At 40.7% G+C, this 24,941-nt stretch overlaps 1 protein-coding gene across 4 annotated transcripts in view; it reads left to right on the top strand.

The window, feature by feature from the left end:
* WNT7B (Wnt family member 7B) overlaps positions 1 to 22,449 on the top strand; it is a 94,569-nt gene extending 72,120 nt beyond the window's left edge. For all 4 annotated transcript variants that reach the window (XM_042051016.1, XM_042051014.1, XM_042051018.1 and 1 more), the window contains exons 3-4: positions 7,113 to 7,384; positions 19,088 to 22,449. In XM_042051016.1, the coding sequence (XP_041906950.1) occupies positions 7,113 to 7,384; positions 19,088 to 19,567 (752 nt within the window). In that variant the 3' untranslated portion in view covers positions 19,568 to 22,449. The remainder of the gene's footprint in view (positions 1 to 7,112; positions 7,385 to 19,087) is intronic.
* The last annotated feature ends 2,492 nt before the right edge of the window (positions 22,450 to 24,941 follow it).

Here is a 24,941-nt window from a genome sequence, read left to right as displayed (position 1 = left end):
TGTTTGAAAAAATGTGAAAAGCAGAGGCAGAGTAAGTATCTCTTCTTAATAGACATGCTTCCAAAAGTATATAAACAGTGACAGCAAGAAGCTACCATAAGGCTCGTGTGAAATAATTCTGGTTCATGTACAGCCCATTCTAAAAGAAGATTTGACAAACCCACATGAGCAACAGAAAACAATCCAGTTGACAGAGCAATTCTAAACGGACGGCCCAGATCCTGGCACCTCCAACCATAAAAACTTAGTGGGAGCCTGGAGATTAAAAATGCCGAATAAGAGAAGAATCTGTAAATAAACCATTATGTCATATCACTACACATGCTCAGCTTTGAGATCTGCAATATTCTCTGTCCTGGCCACATGTAATTGAAAATAGACACCACAGAGAGCCTAGGAAGAAGCTGCTGTAATCATGTGCAACCCCTGCTCTAGCTCTAGTCCAACTAAACAGACCTATATGGATGAAACAAAATTAAACAAGACTGTAGTAGAAAATCAGGGGTTTAAGGAGGAAAAATGAAATGAATAAATACTGTAAAGAGAACATTACTGAACATGACGATCAGCAGGCTCCATAAGACTTGACCAGAAAGTCCTGCCAGTAACAGATACTCAACCAGTACCAAGTTCATTGTTCAGGAATATTTCTGAGCATAGGTGCTACAAAGGAACCTCACAACATGGATGGCTTTATCTTTTTTTTTTTTTTTTGACAGAAGGCTACACAGAAATCAATGAGTCAGTAGTACTTTGTCAGCGAGTAGGAGATGTAGAATAAAAGCTGATCCACTACTCAGTGGAGTGGACCCCTGAGGAGAGTGCAAACCAAGGATAATACCAAGAATGCCAAGCATTCTTGCCTCAGATTTCACTAAACAGGTGAATGGTGAGCAGATGGTTATAAACTAATACCATCAACACAGGAATACCCTCTGAGCATTAGAGAGCAGTATTTGTCCATATTGATTGCTTTCCAGTTAGCTGTCCCTCATCTCAGAACATTTAATGGAGCCAGTGTGCAGCTGGTAGTCCTGACAGCCACTAGTGCTGAAAAATTGCGGAGAACTCTAATTGAGAAGAATTGAAAAGACAAATGTATGCCTTTGTTTAAAAAAAAGAAGAAAAGAAAGGAATTGTAGAACCAATCAGCTTAACTTCAGTAACTGAAAAAATATGGGAACAGACCCCCGTTTGTAAGCTCATAACTAAGAACAAGGAGATGAGTAAGAGTCAACCAGGATCTGTCAAGAACAAATCATGTTAAACCAATCTCATTTCCTTCTTTGCTCACCCAGGCCCTCAGAAGCAGAGCAGAAGCAGTTTGTACCATACATCTTGGACTTAAAGGGAGCTTTTGACACTGCTTTATATGACATTCTCATAAGAAAAATAAGAAGACGCCACATGGGTACAGACCATCTGGAAATTGTACTTGCAGGGTAGTTATCAAAGTGGAAGGGCGTGCTGACTAGGTTTCTTATGATCTGTGCTGGGTCTGGTACCAGTCAGCATTATACTCTTGATTTGACCAAGAGAATGAGCACACTGCATTTGTGAATTATGTAATGTTGGGAAGGACTACCAGGAAGCTGGAGGAAGTCGGGTCAAAATTGAACATGATGACAGAGAAGTAACCCAGAAAAGAAGAAAAAAGAGCTAAAGCAAAGAAAGAGGAGGCAAATGAGAAAGGCAAATACAAAGGTCTATACATGGGAATGATCATCTGCAGAAGTACAAGATGGGAAACATCTGGTGTGAGAGCAGCTGCACAGAAGACAGCTGCAAATTGAGCAAGAGTCAAAAGTGTCCTGCTGCTGTGAAAACACCATGCTGGCAGGAATAAACAGGACTACAGCACACAAGGCATATGAAGGGCTCTTTCTGTTCAGGGCCCAAGGAGGCAAGACCTCATCTGGAGCACCCTGTCACATCTCTGCAACACCAACCAGCCAGTTGGGAGAGCAGGGGCAAGGAGCAGAGCTCTTGGGGGTGCTGGACAAGGACTGATGATGGAACACATCTGGGAAGGGGTGGAAGTCTTTACATATTTCAGGGCTGCTGCTAGAAGGAGGGAATAACTGGTTCTTGGCAGCTCTAGAGAAAGAAGCAGTGGGTTTTCACTCAGAAAGACAATTTCAGGTTAATATTAGTGAAATACATACCAGTGGGGGTCCTGAGGTACTGGACTAGACCCTGGAACCTCCTCTACTGAAGATCCTTAAGAACAGGAAGAATAAAAGCTGTTGTGAGGAACATCTGTCTTATTAGCCTATGTCAGGGTTGACAGACTAGAGACCCTCCTGTGTTTCCTGCTCTTCTGCCTTACTTTTTCTGCCTGTACAAAGGGGTTTCAGTGGCCCTTAGTTCTGACATGTAGCACTGGGTACAGAAAGTTAGAGGGACAGAAAAATTAAATTAATCCCTGCTTTTATAAACCAAGAAGCTCAAAGTTAATTACACTGAAAATGCAAATAAAGAATCTGCTCCAGACAGTGAGAAAACTCCTTCTGACTTGTATTGCCCTTGGATCAAACCCAAAAAGAAGAGCCTGCACTATTTTCCTTGAGAATTGTTAATATGTGTGTTGAATAAAATACAAAATTACAAAGGAAATAAACTTGTCTGTAAAAGTCTTCATCCAACACTACTTAGGCTGCTGTTGTCTGAGTTTTAGTTTATTCCTCTAGATGTATCTATTGTCTTTTGCCATAAAAAATGACTCAATCTGTCATCAGCTTACAAGACTTGTTGAAAAGGGTAGGTTTGTCAAAAAAGTTTTAGTTCTGCTGTGGTTCATTTCTTTTTCCCATTGACCTATGGTGTATTGTGTCATATAATCAATCTGGTGTCTTGTGTAAGTGCATGAAGAATTTGTTATGTTTAACGACAGTGTGTAGTACATTTTTCTATCATTGCTGATGCAAGATCTAGGAACTTACTGGCCAAACACTGTATGTTCTGCAGTTTAATATTTCAAGTTAAATTACAGTTCTAATAGCTGACATTCAGTGGCAGCCTTATTCATCTAGCTGCTGACATGAGTCATTGAAGGATGACATGTGCAATAGCAGAATTCTCATCTAGTTACTCAGACAAATAGATGTCTTGCAAATAGCTGTGGAACAGTTAAGTCTTTTTAACTCTGTGTTCACTGCTGAATAATTGAATATGTATTTAGCCTCTGTGATTCTCAGCTGATTGTGGCTCCAGGCTGAAAATACTCTGCTGAATCTGTGCATGTTCGAGTCTGGTAAGCTACAGCAATTGTGGAACTTGTAAGAATTTCCACATCAAACCACACTAAGTTTAGTGCTCAGTTAGAAGTCTAAAACTTTGTCAGAAATGGCATCTAAATGAGGGGTAAAACATAGGCTACTCCTTGACTCCAATGACAAAAAAGGCTCCTCTCTGCCTATCTGCCAGAAGACACACACTTAAGGAACCAGTGGTCCAATGTCTGTCTGTCTGAGCAGCAGCTGCCTGCATTGCTGTCTATTAGAGCACTTTTAAAGTACAGTCCTTTGTTAGAATTCAAATGAACTCAAGAAAATGGCAGTAACTCAGACTGGCAAACCACAGACTTCTCTGATGGCCTGGCAGATGGCTAGAGGTGGCTTTGAGCACCTTCACCAAAGAAAAAAGGCTTAATCCTAATTAATACTGGCAGTCATCTCCTTTTGGAGTTATTAGATCAGACAGTTATCAGATCAGATGGTTATTAGATCATGTTACTCATGAAAACATCCCTTCTATGTTTTGGGAATAAAGTCAGAACTGTTGTCTTTGACACCAAGGCAGGCATTTCTAACAGAGAAATGGATGAATCCAAGAGTTGCAATAAAAGCCGAAGCAATGTGTTTTTCACCAAATAAAAATCTTGACAGAATTATTCTGGTCTATGTGACAGAAAACTTTGGAAGTCAGACAAGAATTTTTCTTGAGACAGAGACACTGAGTATATACAGTGCTAAATAACTAGATAATCAGGATATTCACTGGAAAAAGAAAAATCTAGCCCCAAAGTTGGGTCAAATCCCAAATCTGCTGCTACTTATGTCTTCATTTCATGAACATTTCTGGAAAGACTTGTCTCCTTTTCGTTACAGACCAAGAATATTTTTGAAATCTCAGAAAATTCCATAAAATGAGATTATTGTTCTCCATTAAGGTGTCACAGCAATCATTACATAAATATTTTTAGCTGCCTAACAAAGATTTGCTTAGAACAGATTCCAAGTGATGACATGTTAATGGAAAGCTTTGTGTACAGCGGACATTATTTGAGCACAGAGGTTCCCCTCCCTCCCCCATCAGCAGTTTCTGATAGACTGCACTGATCCTGGGACTTTAGCAAACTGTTCAGGAACACAAGTGAAGTTTTAGAACATCCTCTAGCTAAAAAATTAGTAACTCCCAAAACCCTTATTTTTTTAGCAGGACAACTTAACTTGCTAAAGAAACCTGGCTTTCAAGCCAGGTCTAATTTCTGAGACCTTCTTATTTTAGAGTTGCATCGAAACGGGAGAGTAATCTCTTCAGAGAGTCACTGTGGTCTCCATTTGATATTATCCCATGACTTGAGATAATTCCATCCCTCCTATAGCTCTCAAATGGGTAAAGGAAAGATACTTTCCTTTATTGCTCATGGTAGTCAGCATATAATAGGAATATTATATGCTGAAATTTTATGAAACTGATCAAGGGAAGCAATGTGTGAAAATTTACAAAGAGGTCACAGACACAGTGGCCATAATAAAATGTCTTACCATGTATTCTGGAGACATAGGGAATATATTGAGCTTAAACACAAAATATGAGCAACTGTCACTAGTTAATCTCTGAATCTACTGAACTGTAGGTCACAGCTGCTATGTTCCCTTACAGGAATAAATTTCCTCTTGTTAATAAACCTTTCTACATGTACTTCAAAGGTGACTGAACCAAAAATTTCCCTGGGTCTGATTTTGCATTGTCATTTACCCTCATCCTGAAGAAAAGCAAACTGTATCTATGTATGTAGCTTCTATTACCTCTCATACTTCCAATATTTCAATTTATAGATTAGAAATAGAATTTTTTTTTAAAGAAGAAGAAAGAAATCCTGCAAGTCAACAGAAGACATTTTAAAACAAGAGTGCCAGATTTGACTTCAGCTGGCAAGCGAAGAGGAGAGGAGTGAATATCAACATATGAAGATAACATTAGGAACTAGAACAGTAGTTTCATAACTGTTTTGGATTGCTATCAACCCTCAGAATTTCTTATGGACCACCAGGCATCATTATCATCAAAGTTTTAATTGAAAACACTATTTAAAATAGTGTTTAATATGGCTCTGTGGATTAGCCGTGAACCCTTTACCGTGGCCTCCTGGACCACCAGTGTTCTGCGGACCATGGTTTGGGAAGCACTGCACCAGACTGCACACATCGTACAGCCCAGCAAAACACCTCTGTGTCTGCAAGCAGAGGCCGTCCTGCAACTGCACCATGTGCTCAAATAATGCACATGTCAGTTCAGCCTTCTTGGTAGCTGAAGAACACAGCACCCTTTTGTTTTTCCCTTACCCAAAGTTTCTTTTCTATTGCTTTAGAGAAACAAGCAAATGGTGCCAAACCTCAGTTTCTGATTGTTTCTTGTAGGATCTTCCTCATGTCTGGCAATGATGTAATCTTTCAGGAAGCTATCTATGAAATAAGAAATATAAATCCCCCCATTTTTCATATAAATATCATATAAATATCATATAAATGATAACTGTGGAGTTATCATTCCAGAATAGTTATGAGATCTACAAATCCAAAAATTAAAATATTAAAACTAGCTTCTAAATTGGTTTTTATTTTCCTCCTCTGGAAAATTTGTTCCTTGTTTTTCCTTCCCAAATGCACTTATGATACTAGAGCTCTGTGTGTGGTCATTAAAGCATTTCAGCAACTTTCTGCAAATTCTTTACAGTTATTCTTTGGCTGCAGCACTACAGGATTGTCTGCTTATTACCAGAGAAACACAGAGGAAAGCACTGAGAAGGGAACTTGTGGGCAAGTGTTATAAATAAGTGCAGCAAAACACCTAGAGCCGCAATTCAGCCCTATGTGAAGTCAGTGACAGAGCGTGGTCTCACATGAGAGCAGGGATGGGCTGTAGCTTCCCTTCCCATCATTCTGCCTCGCTATCTCCTTGCACCTCACAGGCACCTCAGCCCACCAGTATAGAAGGGGGCCTTATTTACCTCTCTTCATATACTCATTATCAACAGCTATTACATGGAATTGGCAATGAGGAACCTTTGCAAGTAGCAGCATCACAGAAAAAAAAAAAAAGAACTCCTTTTCTAAAACAACTTTTTTTAAAACAAGTCTGTGCTTCCATGACAATATCTCTCCTGTTTTGGAGAGAAAATAGTGCTGTCACAGCACTTCTATGCCCCTTGTATGCTCAATAGCCATGGTAATGCAGAGGTTTGATTCAGAGTAGGACTGGAAAAGGGTCACTTCAGCCAAACTAATGCACAGGAGAAGTCTGCAAGGGAAAGGAGTAACCTCTACCTTGAAAGGAAATGAAACCTACACAGTTCTTGTCTCTGTAGGTCTCTTGCAGTACTTTGCACTCAGCATCACTAATGGGTGCTGCTGGAGCATTTATAAAGTTAGATTAATAATCAGCCCCCTTTGTGCCCTGGTTTTTTTGTTGTTGTTGTCTGAACACTTTTCATTATCCATGCAGTGCCAATGCTTAGAGGTAGTTATTAACTCACTTTTTATTAATCTGAAACAGATGAAGTTCAGCTTGCAAACCTGACTAGACAGTGTGAAAACAAATCTTGTGGCCTCACCTCACCACTGTCCAGATTCATTGCCAAGTTCCCCTCTGGTGAAGGGGTTTACATGGGACTATCACATGGCTGCATACCTGGGGTAATAAGCCCGAGTTGAGCCAAGCATTTTAAATATGCGTGGAATTCTGTAAGAATGAGAAATCCACACTGAGCAGTAATGCCCTCCTCACATTGCTGCCTGACCCCCTTGCTGTAGATAATGTGTGTACTTTCTTTAGTAAGTACGTGCTGCCTTTCTGCCAACCCATCAGCTTTTGGCTTCTCTCCACAGGAAGCAGGGAAGCTGCGTTCACCTATGCCATTACTGCTGCCGGGGTTGCACACGCTGTCACGGCCGCCTGCAGCCAGGGCAACCTCAGCAATTGTGGCTGTGACCGAGAGAAACAGGGCTACTACAACCAGGAGGAGGGCTGGAAGTGGGGAGGCTGCTCTGCGGATATCAGATACGGCATTGAGTTCTCCCGGAGGTTTGTTGATGCCCGAGAAATCAAAAAGAATGCACGGAGGCTGATGAACTTGCACAACAATGAGGCTGGAAGAAAGGTATTCCAGAAAGGACAAGGGATGGGGATGTGTGTGCTGGAGGATGGGGGGAGGCTGGCTTGGTGGCAGGAGGCATTCCCTGAGAACTTACCCTCTCTCTGATGTTATCCCGCACCCACATCAAGTCACCAGATGGTATCTATTGTTCACGGTTTTTTTGCTGTTTCTTTTTATTCAGAGCTGGCCATATATTACAGGTACTCCTGTAAAAATTTCTGCTTCCTAAGCCTTCTTTCCAGCCCCCCTGATAACAGGGAGGAGCTTGCAGGATCTGTTTGGTGTAATGATACATCACTGCTTTTCATCCAATTTGCAAAAAATCTAGCAAGGGATGTCAGGGCTTGTGATGGGACAGAACTGAGTTGTCTGCATTGCTCAGCTTCCACAGCACTTCCAGATATTTACTCCAGCCAAACCCAAACCACTTATTTGACCCCGGCTCTAATGAAATACACGTAGTAGTACACAGGGCACTTCTTGGCAAACACACAACTGTCTCTTTGTAACTACACAGCTACAAACGGCTGCATAAGAAGAAACAGTTTCATGTCTAGAACCATGACTGAATTGCTTGTCATGGAAACAATAAACATCATGGATCTATGCTGATTTATGTTCACTAACAATCCTCATAGCTCTCAAAGCTTGTAGTTTAAAAAGTGTAACAGATCTTCCTGCATCATATATACCTACCCCAGGAGAGATTATACCCTTTAAATTGTTTTCCCCCAGGAAAAGCCCTCCACTCCGATGTTGCAGAAAAATCCAATGTATCAATATAGCAATCCAATAAAATCCTTCTCCTCTAATCACCAAAGTAAGATTGAATTTTCCTCCTCTGAAACCATGTGTGCTTTCAGTCCTGCAACTGAGCACTGGGCGAAGAGAGTAGAATTGGTGGTGACAGAAACAGTGCAATTATCTTACTGCCTGGATCTTGCTTATTAACACAGTTGCATTGGCCGTGCACTGAAACTGAAGGTTCTGTATGGGCAGTAGTCACTGGGATGGAAATCCTACATAAATTCAATGTGGTGAGAGAGGCATAATCTCAGGCATAGAGACAGGATTGTCTCACACTGAGGTCTCCAGATGTGCAGGAGAAAGCTGACTGAAGAGCCAAACAGGAAAGCAGCCTTGAGGGGCACAGTCCTTTTTTCCTAAAATATTGTGGCCATGGGCACAAAAGAACCTCATTCAGCAGTTCACCATCACATTGGAAGACCAGGTCTGACCATTTCACCTAGGCTGGGAATTTCAGCTCAGCATCATGAATTGTGTTTGGAGGCAAAAGAAGATGGAAGCCAGCTCTTAAACTTGCCAGGGAGAGTTTATTACTGCTAGATGCATTATCATCCCTCCTTAAACTGGCATCCTCTGTGGTGTGTGCTGTGCCACCCCCATGGAGATCCTGATGCATGTCCTGCTTGGAACATGTCACCGTCTAGATGTGAAAGAGGGACAAAAGAACAAAAGCAGATGCTGAGATGGAGAACAGTGAAGTCCCAAGGACAGAAAGAGCTCATTATGTGAACCGGGCATTGATCACGGGTCCCCCAATTCTAAATACAGCCCAGTAACCACTAGACCACATTGCTGATTCTTATTAAGTATTTTACTTTTCATCAGAATTTCATAAGCAGAGGGACATAAGCAAACTAAAGAAGTGCATATTTTTACGGATACTCCTGGTAACAGCATTCATGCAAATAAATTCCATTTAACAATTCTAAAATTTTCTTTTTTGCAAATGTTCTTGCAAAAAACAAATCATAATACTAATATAAAAGGTGGTTTTGAGAGTCATGTTTAGAAATAATGTTGGTGTTATGATATATATTTCCATAAAATGAATATTCAGAGTTGTAATATTTAGTGATTCTGGTTCTTCTGAGATAATTTGCTATTTGTATAAATTAGACATTCTGAATTCAAGACTGACTGAAACTTAAAGTTAGAACAAAACTCTGGAACACAGGATATGCTTTCTGTGTTTCTGGGTTGGACCCTTACAAAAGCAGTTACAGAGTTTTCTGCAATTTCAGTGTGAAATCACAAGTTCCTTCTGAGAATCCAGGCAAACTTGTAATCTGATCTACATTCACCTGAAATCTGGCAGTTTTGGGGGTCCTTGGTAAAGCTGGATTGGACTGTGAGCCTGACACAAAATCTGTAACCAGGAGATCTTGCTTATGCATGAATGAATGTAATTCTTACATACTCCACATGGTCCTTATTCACAGTCAAGTCAGAAATCACAGAATCACAGAAGCAATCACAGAATCACAGAATGGGTAAGGCTGGAAGGGTCTAAACCCCTCTGCTCAAGCAGGATCCCCTAGACCATGTTACTCAGGATTGTGTCCAAATTGTTTTTGAGTATGACAAGAGAAGGAGGCTCCACACCCTCTCTGGTCTCTGTTCAGGGCTTGGGCACTGCCCAGGGAAGAAGTTCCGCCTCCTGTCCAGGTGGAACTTCCTGGGCATCAGTCCCTGCCCGTTCCTCTGGTGCCATGGCTGGGCCCCACGGAGCAGAGCCTGGGCCCTGCTCGGAGCCCTCCCTGCACACAGGGACACCCAGGGCTGAGGGCCCCTCTCAGCTGGGGCTCCTCTCCAGGCTGAACAGCCCCAGCTCCTGCAGCTCCCTTCCTCCTCATAGGACACTGAACTCCATGATCTTGTGGTCACTACAGCCGTGGCTGCCCCCAACCTTCCCATCCCCAACAAGGCCTTCCTTGTTTGTTAGAGTAAGGTCCAGAAGCGCACCTTCCCTCACTGGCTCCTCCATTTGCCTGGATACTACACTGAACCTCCATCTTTCTCCTTTTCCCTTCCAAAACTCTCACAACACAACTGGGAAATGCTTGTACTGCTCTGAGAAAGTCTCTCAGTATCATCCTGCTGATCTGTATGTGGCTTGTCTTAGAATTTGGAAACACTTTGTAGCCAAGCTTCTGGTTCATGACTGCTATTATAAAAACCCAAAGTAAGGATATTTTACCTGTGTAATGAATAGGAATGAAAGGTAAGAAGGAAAACACAGTCAACTCTGTTTATTTTTTAATTACTTCATTGCTTCAGAAGTGCTCAAATAGTATTTTCTACCTTAGAGTGGTAATGGTAAAGACAGTAAAGGACATATATGCTTTTGTAGCTTCCTACAGAGATTTCACAGCACTTTGACCATTTAAAAAACCCCACATTCACATGTGTAATGGTAAGGCTTGCAGTTCTTTTTCAGTCATATCAAATAGGTTTTTTGAGTTAGCTAAGAACAATTTTTAGCCAACAAATGTGCTACCTTCATTTTAGTCTTCTTTTTGAAGCCCAGAGCCTTCTAAGATAGAGACATGAGGAAAAAAGGACACGAAGAGGTCCCAACCCCAACTACAATTATTCCCAACTTGCTCTGAAGTCAGTGGTAGGCCCTTGATGACCTCAGTTGATGTCTACCAGGTGGCAAGAAGTTCATTGCTACGATCATTAGTCAAGGCCACCAGTTTTTCCCCCTGAGCAATTATTTGAATGTTCTCTTATAACACCACAAGGACTTTCTCATGTGCTCTCAGAAATCTTGTCCATTCTCAATCTCTCCCAGCACTTGTCCCACACACGCCTGGGCATCAGAGGGGTTTGTAAGTACAGCAGTATGGCTCTAATATTTTGCCCTTGTAGGGATGCTCTCAAAAGCTGGCCTGCTGGCATTTCACTGTTGCTAAAAGCAGAGCCCAGAGGAATTTTTCTTCGTGGAAAAACAGCATGCTGTAAAAATAATTGCACAAACTTTGCAAACAGATGAGGGGAAAAACAGTCTTGGGGGGTCTTTTACTGGAGTCTAGGGTTGAGATGTTCAGTACTACCCTCTGATAAATTACCTCCTTGGAAAAAAATTTCATTTAGTCTTTTCAGGGAATTTCTGATGACTGTGGAATGAATGAATCCCCCAATTGCCCTGCCGTGCATCCCCCAAAGGCTCTGCATTGCATTTCTAAGAATTGTTTCAGCTAATGGCAGGTTTGCAAAGTTTCTGACAGATTTGCAATAAATAGCATCAGTGACAAAATCATAATCTTGCCATTGGTGTCATTTGGAATAAATAAATGCTCAGGGATTCTTGGTGACACAAGATGCTCCTGATGGAAGATTTATGCTTGGTGGCAAAGCAGCACCTCATGGTGTGAAAGAGCAGAGGAACAAACTTCTCTGTCGGTTTCTAAATGTCCACTATGATTCGGGATGGAAAGTACAAGTGTAGTAAATGAAAACAAGCCCCCAAAGGAGGACTAGTATAAGTCTAATACAAATGTTACTGAAAGAATGTCTTGTGGCAAATCTGAAAGATTACAGAGAGAGCTGTGGGCAAAACTTTGACAGAGTAATGAAAAATTAAATACCAACAAACCAAGTCAGCTTAGATGCTGTTTTATGAGACAGCTTTCTACCATGTATTTTTAGAAATAAGTATCTTTATTCTGGGATAAATGAATTTAGAGTAACATCTAGGAACACATATCATTAATCTTAACTTTTTGTTGAAAGCTTCAAAACAATAACCATCTCTCATGGGGAATCTCATTTATAAAAATGGATGTTTCTCTTTGTTTTTATGGGGTGAGTATGAAGAACAAACTGACAAATTGGTAGCAGATTGCAGCTTTTACCAAAAAGTAGAAATGTTTCTAACAGTTTATCAATCAATTAGGCTCTTACAGTAGACAGTGACTGTGGTTACATGGAGAACAAACTGGCCCTTCCAGAAACACACCCATCACATTCACTGCCAGCAACTCAGCCTGATACCATCCCAATATTTACTCCTTTGTAGTGGCAATGGGTTTGTCCTGTTGTTTTTTTGGAATGCCTGGAAGATGACAACAGTTTATCTTATATATGAAACAGTATGGGGTGTGGGGAAAAAACAAGAAAGATTTTTCTATTACTTGGGACAACATTTCCATCTAAGCCATGGCTTTTTCTCATAGTTTCAGGTGCAACAGGCCTGTGGCATTGGGAAGGGGTTTTTCTGCTCACTTGCTTTGGCTGTAGAATAGCTAATGAGGTGATTTGTTGATTACCTTTCATTATATATATATATACATATAAAGATATAAAACTAATATATAATGCAATACTATTACTAATATAATATAATATAATACACAGGCATAAATATACGTTGTGTGCGTGCATGTTATAATGGATATTTATACATATTTATGTATATTGTCTGTGCATATATTATGTAAGACAGTGTAAGCTCCCTTCACCTCACATGAAGCATTATAATTAATCAGCTCGCTCCTGCAAGATGCACAGCACCTGATATGCTACAGACTGCCCACACTGTCACCTGACAGGATGTAGAGATAAAAAGCAATGCCCAGAAAAAGACTCTGCATGAAATGTTCTGAAGACACAGTGGAGGCTGAACTCCAGTTTCAAACGTGACAGCCAACTAATTTTATGCTCTTATAAGACTAAAATATTCTTTAAAATGTGACTTTGTTTCCTAAGTCATTTCAGTGATGCAAAGAATGTGACTTTCCAGGTTTTACAGCCTCGAGTCCATCATTTGCTGAAAGTTTCTTTCTCTAAAAGTGACAAATTATTTCACTACACATCCCTTGTGAGACCACTCATGAAAGAAAAGCTTTTGATAGTTGTACTTCATGCTATACTTTCCATCTTCCCACTTAGAGTGATTTGCAGACATAAATCCAATTTCAAAAATTTTGGTGCTATAGCTTGGGTGGGTTAGATGGACAACTAAAGGCTTATCCATATGTCCTGAATATGCAAGCTTTGGCTCAAAATCTCATGAGAATAGATCTCCTGCTTCCAGTTGGGCTGGATTTGTTAGCCTATTTGTTCTTCCAGAAACACACCCTTAACGCAGACTGCCAGCAGCTACATCTGGTACTACCCTAATTTTGAACATTTTGCTTTAAAATTAGAGGGGGGGAATAGCCAAATATTTTAGGACTTGCTAAATGGTTTTATTCAAGAAATGTGCATGCCCCTTCATACCATGTAATGCATTCAAAACGTATCAAACATCAGTGAAATATCACTGCACGACCTCAAACCTGACACATCTGTTCTGCTTGACAGAAAAACACTACCAGTGAAATATTTTTAACTATTTAAGGTGATATTTAAAATTTTACCTGTAAGGTTTACAACAAATAGAAAAGAGAGTGGAACACTGCAAGCACACTTGCTTTGGGGATGATTGGGAGGACGTTTCTGAAGAAGATTGCTTTTTGCAACATTCCACTGTAAAAATAATATTCAGAAAGTTGTAACCAATTGCAGCAGTTTATTGCTCAAACAGCTATTTTCTCTTTTCCTAGAAAGCAGAGAATAAACACTGATGGATTAGGCTATTGTTCATCCTCATAACAGTAGAGACATTCATCTAATGGACAGCAGGTCCCAAAATGCTGGGTTAATTTTTCTGGTAGCTAAGAGGAGAACTTGTGTAAAGAGTGCAGTGGGCCTTCCTCAGCTTTTTCAACGCATTAAGTGGGGACACTATGGAAGAAGATGCCTTACCTAGGGAGGCAAGTGGAGGGCAGGAGGAGGTGAATTGATACCTCTTGGCACCCCCCACAGTCCCCAGCCCTGCTAAGCTCTGGCCAGTGCCAGGGAAAAACTGCCTCATGCTGTGTCTGGATACTAACCTGCTGCAAAGCCAAGGCTCCCTGCTCCCATTAAACTAAACAATAAGAAAAACAGGGATGTGACAAGAGGAATAAACACAGTAATTCAGTTCCTCATCCCACATCCCACAGAATATAAATACTGTTGTGACGCTTGATGGAACAGCTTCACAGAGGAGCAGAAAGAAAATCATGCAGCTGAAGTACCCTTATTCCTCTCCTGCTGGCTCCATGCTCCCTCTTCACAGGGCTGGGCACAGCCTAAGGAGACACATCATGAACTACTCAATTTTGGGCTCTGTGATCTGCTATTAACAAAGAATAATTTCAGGACATTTGTATTAGAGGAGTAGCATTACACCCTACTAATCTTAGTTACACCCCGGCCTATCCAAGATAAAAAACCAAACCCAAACAAACTCATCTTGGATTCCCAGATGGGTCCAGAAGATCAGCATTTTGTCAGCAGTGGTGGGCCCCAGACTGCACTGAGACTTGGGTTAGCCAGTGCCCACACATCATGAGCAAGCCTTCGGCTCTCGTGGCTGCAGCTGCATGAGCATCAAAGTGGTGACATCTTGTGACCAAAATCTTTCTCTTTTGGTAGTTGTTACCCAAAACAAAAAGTTGATCGCTTGCATATTTGATGAGGCAAAACTCTTAAAGTCTTTTATTTCTTTTTGATACTTCAGTCAAAAAGTTATATGGATTTTGTTACATTCAGCATTTGGTCCAACAATGTGCATTTCCATTAAGGAAAACACAAACCAGCAGGGCTAAGCCAAAACACACACAAAATGTAACTATTGTTTTTACATACTTTATCCAAATAGGATTTTTACTATGTACAGAAACTGTATCTGATATTATGCAGTTGGGTCTAGATATGGAACTTGAAAAACTGAATTTCTTTTCATGCGTATCATTTTGTTTAATTTTGGTCTTCGCATGTCTTTTTCTATTTAACTGGCAGCCCTCAAATTGCATTTTAAATGTATGATTTATATAGGTATAAAAAGATGTGGGATTAAGAAAGCTTTAAAGTTATATTTCACAATTCATTTAACAAAGTATCAGTAGTTAGAAAATTTTACTTGGCAAGATCTTTCTGGGGTGGGAGTGGGCCTGTATGTGGAAAAGGGACCTGAGGAATGTTCCTATGATTAATCTGAGGCAGCACAGCCCAACGATGGGAATTTGCTCTGGGAGGTAGATCTTGCTGTAAACCATTCAAGATTAGATACGAGGCACTGACATATGACAAATGAAACTGCTGAGAGAGTGGCTCATATGAGCTAATGATTTTCAATCTTTAATTAAGCACCTAGCTTGGCATCGTGTCTTAGATTTGAGTAAATAAGTACCTTTAAGGTTCAGGGTCAGAGCTTTGATGGGAATTTCACTGAGGAAAGCTGAGCTGGAGGGACATTTAGGAAGCAAAATGTTAGTTGCTCCTCATTCAGAGCATTGAGCAAGCAAGGTCAGATCTGGCCACCTTTGCCAGGTCCCATGGCACCTCTCTGGCAAGTGGGAAGCTGCTCAAGACACCATGCAGAGAGACATTCCTCTGGGAGGGCCAGAGCATGCTGGCTTGTCAGCAAGGAGGGGCACTATGCAGCATCTGGGTGGAAAGAGGGGGGAAAAAATGTTGCTTAGAATTTGCTTAGTTCGGGCCTTGTATTCCCTGACCTCCAAGTTTTTGGGCACAATTTTATACCCACAGCTGACTGTGGGCACACAAATTATAGCATTCAGGAATTTAACTACCTGATGATTGGGCCTCTGCTCAGTGTTGTAACCCCAAGCATTCCACATTCATGAGAGAAGCCTCCAAAAAAATTTTAAAAACCTGCAAGATTGGCTTCAGGAGCATGAATTAATACTTTTCAAAACTTCTGCTTTTTCGAGCCTGCATGGCTTGCATTTGCAAGTCCTCCCACCATCACAAACAGTGGGAATCTCTGAAAAAAACACAGCAGTGAAATCAGGTTTCTGCTCACCAAAATGAATCACAAAACTGGACCTTCAGAAAGATAACAGCAAAAAAAGAAAATCAAGACTTAGGATAAAGTTGCTGGAGATTGTACTATAGAGGCTGGCAAGCAGTGTCTATAGATTATATATATACATATATATACAAAACATATGTAATAATGTATATAAACATCAGTATCTCAACCAAATACACATAGGCAAACAATTATTATATAGACAGACAGGAATCCACATATAAAAATACATTTCCAAAGATGTCACCCAGGACACTGAAATGGGTGATGTCTGTCTTTCAGGAACAATGACACTTTCTAGTGTATCAGGGAAGCACATCAGAGGCTCCTTGGGACAGTGCCCACAGTGTTGAGACCACAGAAGAATAAGGAGCCTCATGAACTTCACTGCCTTCCACTCTCTTAGCAAGTTACTGGCTTGGCCTTTTCAACCAAAATGCAGCCACCAGAAACACATGTAGAGCATGACAAAATATGTACACTTCATCAAGATTCACTGCTCAGGGAGGAGTATGACTCAGGGGTGACAGATCCCATCAGCAATGCTTTCCTGGAAATCCTTAGATCATAGTGCTGTTTGGTGGAGGTGTAAAGGTTGCCTCCACCTCTTGTCATGGATTTTGCTGCAGTTCTTATAGCTGCAACTGCATGCTAAGAAAGCTGCAGGAATGGGTTAGTTTCAACAAAACCAAACATTTTTCAGCAATATCAAGCACAGCTTCTAAGCATGTTTATACATACCTACAAACATAACTAAATACCAATAGATTATTTGAACCCAGATTTGTGGAACAGGATTGAAATCTTATTTGGGGGTCTTTCTCCAAAGATCTTCTCCATAGGCCTGAAATGGTTACAGAGGAGATCCTAAAAGACCCCAGAGTACGTCCAGAGTACATCCATCTCCTCACCGCCACTGAAATGCTGCTGCTGCAGCAGAAGGTGGCAAGTTTTCTCTTCTACCAGTATAGGAGACAGGAAGGTGATACAGTGCATTCCAGTGTCCACAAAAAACCCAGCTCATCACAGCCTTGCTGATTTTCTTTAGAGCAGTTGCAGCTATAGGAATTTCTTCCCCAACTCAGTAAACCTTGCTGGAAAACACCTTTTCTGCCTCTGATAGGGTAACTTGACCTTGACCTGGGTAAAGCCTGTGGTTCCAGAAGGTCTAATGTATGAGCAGACCAAGGTCAGACCTCAGCAGGGGCTGCGACTCCTCCTGAGGGGCAGTGGAGGGGCAGCTCCAATCTATGCTCTGTGTGACCAGGGACAGGACCCGAGGGAATGGCTGGAACTGGGTCAGGGGAGGTTTAGGTTGGATATCAGGGGAAAGGTTCTTCCCTCAGAGGGTGGTGGGGCACTAAACAGGCTCCCCAGGGAATGGTCACGGCCCCAAGGCTGCCAGAGCTCCAGGAGTGGTTGGACAATGCTCTCAGGCACAGGGTGGGATTTTGGAGTTGTCCTGAGCTGGACTCAGTGGGTCCCTTCCAACGCAGGATATTTTATAATTCTTGTATAGGTTGCTCAGCTATCTTATACTTGCTACCGTATGTTGGCAAGGGAGAATCAAATCCAAATAGTCTCTTTAATATTGAAACCCCAGAAATTTGGGAAAAAACAAACCATACAATTTAAGTGAAACTCAAACAACTCAGGAGGGTGCCCTCTATTTGCAGGGATAACCAGATCTGTACAGCTTTTATTTTAAGGCCAGTTTCTGAAGCAGTAAGCAGTTTTTACTCCCTCCTACTTCATTATGCCATTGTACTCAGATTTCGGCCCTTTTATCCTTTGCCCATTTCAGTCATGTTCTGGGATCTGCAGTGAAACCACTACAGGAGATGGTCTGCAGCATCAGTAATGTTTTCAGACAAGCTCGGTAGCTCATATTTCTTTGTCAGCATCCCATTGCAAAGGGGAAAGATCAGTTCGCTTTGTTCTTAGGCCTTGATTTTCATAAGCTAATGATGCCTGTGGGTGTAATTATGGTCAGGCTTAAGTGGTAGCGCAAGGGCAGAAAAACAGAGAGGCGCTTCCGTGGAGCTGGCTTCCTTCTGCTGCACACACGGAGCGGGAGGGCATCGCTTGCCTTCCCCCGGGCACAACTTGGCCCAGGGAAGGAGGGATGTGCCAGTCGTGGCATGGCTTGGCTGCAGCAGAAAACAGCAGAATGACAGTGGAGCCTGAGCCCAAGCAGCCACCAGTTTGTGTCCCTTCTGACTCTGAATTAAACCCCTCTGGCTGAACCTCCTACAACAGCAATATATTTCTCTTTGGCTCACTGTTGAGCAGGACCCTTCAGTGCATTTTTTTCCCTCTAATGCTGTGTTATTATTGCCCTGGTGGAAAAAAATGTATTTGTGACTGATTATTCACTTAATAGTTGGACTAAATACTGCAACGAGTGCTGCTTTTAAAGGGGATGGGACATTCTGTGGGTGGAATAGTCCATAAATTTACCACTGGTGGTATAGGTATAGGTGCATAGGCAAAATCTTTAATTATGCAGTGAATATAGAATAATAAAATGGTTTGGGTTGGAAGTGACCTTAGAGATCATCTAGTTTCACCTCCCTGCATGTAGGCTTATTCAGTCACCCAGTATATACTGTTCCTTTTAAGCATTCTTTGATCGTTACTTAAAGCAATTAAGTATTCTGAATCTTACACCACTTAAAAAACCCCCAACTCCTTTTTTTTTTTCTGTTTTCAAAATGAAAATATTTTGAAAAAATTTAAGTCCCCTGTGGCTCTAAAGAAATGTCTTCTAAAATGTCAGTAAATATTCTCCAATATTTGGAAAGACAATGGAAATTTTTTACCAAAAAATGACAAAACACTGTATTTCCAACCAGGTGCCACTTGAAACAAAATGTGTTATGAGCTGGGAGGTGAGAAGACTTACAAGCATGCATTCAAAAAATTTCAACCAGCAGTAATGAATATTCATATGACCTAAACAGACCCAGGTTTAGGCAGGATTGCAATACTGTTTTCCTGCAGTAACAATACACAAATGTCTGTACCCATAGGTTCTCGAAGAGAGAATGAAATTGGAGTGCAAGTGTCATGGAGTTTCAGGTTCCTGTACAACTAAGACCTGCTGGACCACGCTTCCTAAATTCAGAGAGATTGGATATATTTTGAAAGAGAAATACAACGCTGCAGTGCAAGTGGAGGTGGTACGAGCCAGTAGACTGAGACAGCCAACCTTCCTGAAGATCAAGCAGATTAAGAGCTACCAGAAACCCATGGAAACAGATTTAGTGTATATTGAAAAGTCACCCAACTACTGTGAGGAAGATGCTTCCACAGGGAGCGTCGGCACCCAGGGACGACTCTGCAACCGCACCTCTCCCAATGCGGACGGGTGTGACATGATGTGCTGTGGAAGAGGGTACAACACACACCAGTACACCAAGGTGTGGCAATGCAATTGCAAATTCCACTGGTGCTGCTTTGTGAAGTGCAACACGTGTAGTGAGCGGACAGAGGTGTTCACCTGCAAATAACGGCATCATGTGCAAACAAACAGAACAAACCACCGAGCGAGGAAAGTGGAGTACAACAAACGACAGCGTCATTTTGCACATCTAATTCTCTTGGGGAAAAGAACTCCAGCCTACACCACAACAACCACTCCTTCCCCACTACTACTTATACTTCTAAGGATGGTGCATTTTGGCTGGCTGGCTGTTGTAACTGCTTTGGAAACAAGGGCAACAGGATTAAGGTGATGTTGACAACCACATGAAACTTTCTCTCTGTCTCTATTTTTTTTAAACTACAGTCTGAGTGTTGTAGAGTTCTCTTAGTGTTTTAAATTATACATATCAGAGAAGCTGATTGCATTGCAGCTCCCACGACATTTAAAAGAAAAAGACACTTTCTCCTATTTTACAGCAACAAAACTCTCTAGCCCTGTGCAAACAAAGACTTTTTTTAAGGAAATGAAATCTTCACTGACTAGAACACAGCATTCTCACTGCAAAAACCAAAATTTCTAAGAAAGCAGGTAGAGAGCAAACAACTGGTAGGGAGCAAAATTTATGGCAGAAATACTCCACTATCAGTTTGGAAAAAAACCCCAACAGACATTCACAAAATTACAACAGCTGCCAGTGACACTGGAACTCTTTGAATGAACATTAAAAATAATTATTTATGTTTTTAATAGTATCAAAAAATTCTAAGCACTAACGGGTAGCTATGTCTTAATTCTGTACTAAATGTAAACTTATTGGAACTCTGACTTTATGACTTTTGTATTTGGTTCTCCCTAAGTTCTTCAATGCTACTGATCTGTTGTCACTCCACTATTAGAGAGTTCAATTACTGTAGGCCTTAAGCAATTTTCAGAACCGAATGAAAATATCACATGAACCTTTGGTTACCAATGCTTGATACTGACTTTTCCTGCTTGCCTCCTGAATAAGAATGACTTTTTTTTAGACTCAGGCCTGAGGTGTGGAGCACCCGCTCACAGCTCCTCATAGGGAGTTTTAGGATACAAAAACGTGCTTCAACAAATATCAAAGGTTTTGCTTTGCCACTGAATGCACTGGCAGGATTTTCCAGGCATTGTGTTTTCCCTTTAAAGTTAATATTTCCCTTGAAAGTTAATATTTCCAAGAATTTTAAATAACTTACGCGCAGTATGCACTCAGAAGTCAATAAAAGTCTGGCAGCTGAGCTCTAGGTTGCTGCACCCTCTGAGCTGTCATGGCTTCACAAGCATAAGAAAGCTAAAATCTGGATTAGTCTGTGTTATCTTTATTTTAAGATTGGCAATAACATACCCCCTGTTAAGCACATGAATGTTAAAAGAAAGAAGCTCACTTCTTAATAGCACTCAATCCTAATTCCCATACCTTTTCCCTACAAGAGATTTTTAAAACAGCCTCAGATATTTTACTGCTGTAAAATCTAGTGTTTTAACCCCAAGAGCCCAGATATGCCCACTTATAACACAGCCCATTTAACCATGTAATTATTTGCTTGTCCCAAGGGTCCCTGCCTGATTTTCTGAAAACTTGAGTTAAAAATGTCCTTACATCTGCATATCTGCATTTTTAGCTTTTCATTTTTATTTTCATTTCATTACTTATACTGGGGGGCTGCAGAACCATGAGTCCTCCCCACCTGACACAGAAGCACTTGTCCATCCACATGGTGCTCTTGGGGAAAGGGGCTGCTGGACCCAGAGCTCCACCAGCTCCTGTGCTGGGTATGTGAATGAGCCAGAATTACCTCTGTAATTTGTGGACCCATATTATCAAAGGTAATTAAAGATTCGGGGACCTTCATTTGAACACTTGTGAGGACCTGCCTTTCTGACCCCAAGCACTTACCCTCTGAAAATCAGACCCCTTTGATAACTCCCCCACAGAGCAATGCAAAATTGCTTATTTTTTTCAATGTTGCTGTTGATTTCTAAATACCAGCCTCAGCATGAATGAGTGCAACTTCACAGAAGTCAAAGGGGCCCCCAAAATACTAGATTCACTCCATGTAATTTAAAGGCCCTTGGATTCATGGGTATTGTTGTTGAATAATAGTGATAATACTGTACTTTCACTACATTCTTGACAGGAAGCAAATAAAGCTCCCAAACACAGTAATGCACAGTTTTATGGTACTAGATACTGTAAATACATTAGAATAGTATTTGTTAAGTACAATTGAGGAATCCAATTAAGTTATATTATTGTATATCGTTTAAATGTCTATAGAGTATTTTAAATTATTGCGAACTACACTGCATTAAAAAAAGAAAAAAAGGAAAAAAGGTTATATATTATAACACCAACCACTCTGAAAAGTGGACCAAAGTGACACTTTCTCTCTTCCACACCCCTATTTGAAATAGCTCTGTCTGCTATTATAAGACCACTGTAACAGTCCCATGACTGGGTTAGCAGTCTAGAATGTAATGTTTCAGAGCATCCTACAAAAGCTTTGCTCACGTGGAGGTGCAGCATTCAAAAAGGTGATGTATGGCACAAAGCAGGGGCTGGCAGTGGGAATGCTTGGACTTTGAAATATGTCCCAAGGAAAAGTAGTTTTGGTCAGAAAACACCATTACCACTAATACACTGAAACAACCCCCAAAACGGCGACTTTTAACGAAGGTGTCTGTGAATAGAAGTGGGTTACACACAACTTTTATATTAAAAATGTAGTTTAATGTCAAAGACCTGTGACAATAGAGGTTGGAACATGACCAGCAATGTGTGGTTTAACCATACTTTAGCCATGACAAAACTCAAAATACTTTATGTTATTAAAGAACTTAAGAACAAAGATCAATTTGTTTACTATGTTAATGTTTTATGGCAAGCAGAAAACAAAAATGAAATGTGTTTCCATTAAAACTTAATTTTTTCCCCTTCTAGTTTCTTTTCCTTTTATTTGTTCTTTGTTTAGGAAAAAAGAAAAGGCAACAAGGTCTTATGAAAAGGCCATTTGTGTACAGGCTTCTCCACATGAGAAATGACGGGCAAATTCAAAGTCCTAAGCAGTTTTTGTGTTTTGGCAAAAATAGTAATGAACATGACTGTGTGTGGTATCAGACTCAAGCCATCTACCTACACCAGTGCTACAGAGAAACCAGCACCAACATTGCTGCTATCAGAGACTTTAGCCGGCTACAATGAAAAGACAAATTTTTCGGTGGAAGAAAATAAAGGTTTTGTGATAGAAATTTGGCATCCAACTCAAAAATGGTGCTTGTCCATGAACCTCACATAACAGATTAGCAGAGAGGAATAAGAGCCATAGAACAGAGGGTTGAAGGCCCTGACTTAGTCACTTGTACATGCTCCAGCTTATTCAAGCCAGGTATGGATACATCTGAAAATCCTGCCTGAATCTGAACCTGAAGGATTTTACAGCACTTACTTTGGTTAAAATAGTTACAACCTGTTTGATACTGAGAGTGCCTTCCTATACAAAATCTAAAGAAAATGTGTGACTTTTGCTGTATTTACCCTCAGGGAAGATATCCAGATAGAGCTATAGTGAAATTCTACATGAACTGAGTCCAAAATAACTTCATTAAAATGAACTAAGTTGGCCTGGGTTTACAGCAGCATAAGTATGCACAGCATTTTACCCACAGATGCCAAAGAAAACATTGCACCTTCTTTCTAATTACATCATGGGAAACTTGTTAATAGAGCTGCAGGAAGCTTTTATAGCACACGATAATATTACATTTGTTTCTACAATGACATCTGGAAACTAGATGAAACTCATCAAAGGCTTTGCAAATCTTTTCACAAATCTAAAGCATGTTGTAAACAGGTCACCTAAAGTTTTAAACATATTTCCATGGGTTTCTTTCTCAGTTGAAGGTTGAAACTCCAAAGTGATACTGAAGGTAACAAATCAAGACCTTCCCTTACAGCAGCTTTCCCATGCAAATAACTCACTGTGGCTTTCACTATTGAAGGCACGAATGGCATTCAGCAGAAAATGCTTTCTATAAAGCTAATTTTCATAACTGGACAGAATGACTGCACATTTCCTTTCCAGCTCTTCAGAGCTTTTGTTGCAATGACAGTTCCCACAGCGAAGGCGATACAGTAAAGGGTACAGTAAAGACCCAACATTCTTCTCTCTGAGTGATAGCCACAACAAGATGTGGGATATACACAAAAACCCCTATGCCTAAGGAAAAAAACCATCAAAGTTGGAAAGGCATGGGAAGTTGTAAGCAATTTCAGTTTGTGTTAGTGATATTGTAAGAAACCTCCTGTGTGCTAAACAAACCGCACTGTAGGCTGAACTTCACCCACAAACTCATTTCCCCTCAACTCCAAAGTCCCCGTCTGCATCTCTGTGCATTCAGACTTGAACAAACCTACCTAAAGGTTGGCAAATATTTTCTTTTTCATGTTTTATTTGCTATTAGGAAATGGTAGGGGATCATTTTCTGGCAGGGAACATATATTTTCAAATTTAAAACTTGCATCTAATTTTTTAAATGAAGATTTAGGGCATTTCACCCCTGCACATTCCTGCAGTAGAGATATGTTTGCTTTAAAAGATTTATTCAGTGAAGAATGGCAGTTCACATAATACATGGTAATTGTTTGCAACGTGTTCCATAGAGCACAAAGACAGAGGGTATAGTACTACTGTAAACTCAAAATCTTTTGTCGTGCTCTTTGTACTAAAAGCAATATACTATTTATTAGCTGTTTGGAGACCCCAGTGTGAGTCTATTTTGATCATCCTTTTCAGAAGTCAATGCAATGAAAGACCAAAAAATTGAAACATTAAAGTTTGCTTTGTTTCCAGGTCCTCTTGATGCAAACAGATACTCAAATCAATAACAAACCAGCTTAATGAGACTTAAACTTGCATAGGTAATAAAAACAATTAAGATATTTGTTTCATAGGCAATCCCAAGCAACTGGCAACCATACCAGAGACTGGAAATGTTTGTATCGAAAGCCAGCTGTATGATTAGCCTCTGCCTTCATTTGCCCAGCAATTTAGGGAAAACCCTGCATTTTAGATCCCATACAGCTGAAAGGAATTCCCAAGGAGATTACAAGATTTTGATCTTATTGTTTAATTCCTGTGGCTGAAAATGAAAAGGAGCATTCCCTCAATCTTTGGGTAAAGGGAAACCCAAAGGCATTTTGAAGGCTATTCACACCACTCAACTTAAAAGACTAAAAGACGGGTTAAGGGAAGTGACAGCCTCCCTGGAGCCCCTCTACAATAGGGAGAGCAATCTTGCTCCGGGGGGGGGGCCTTAGTTCAGCTCTGACAGACCTTCTCCCTCTCATCTGGAGAAAAACTCTAGGAAGACAACGCTGGATAATTTATCTGCTGAAATTAAGCACCAGAATTTGTATTATGTGAATGCGCTTC

This window comes from Corvus kubaryi, unplaced genomic scaffold, assembly GCF_017639235.1.
Source record: "Corvus kubaryi isolate FWS band 111438036 unplaced genomic scaffold, C.kubaryi_AGA036_p1.0 74, whole genome shotgun sequence".
NCBI classification, from domain to species: domain Eukaryota; kingdom Metazoa; phylum Chordata; class Aves; order Passeriformes; family Corvidae; genus Corvus; species Corvus kubaryi.
Note: the sequence above shows the minus strand (reverse complement) of the source record. Positions and strands in the feature narration are given on the sequence as shown.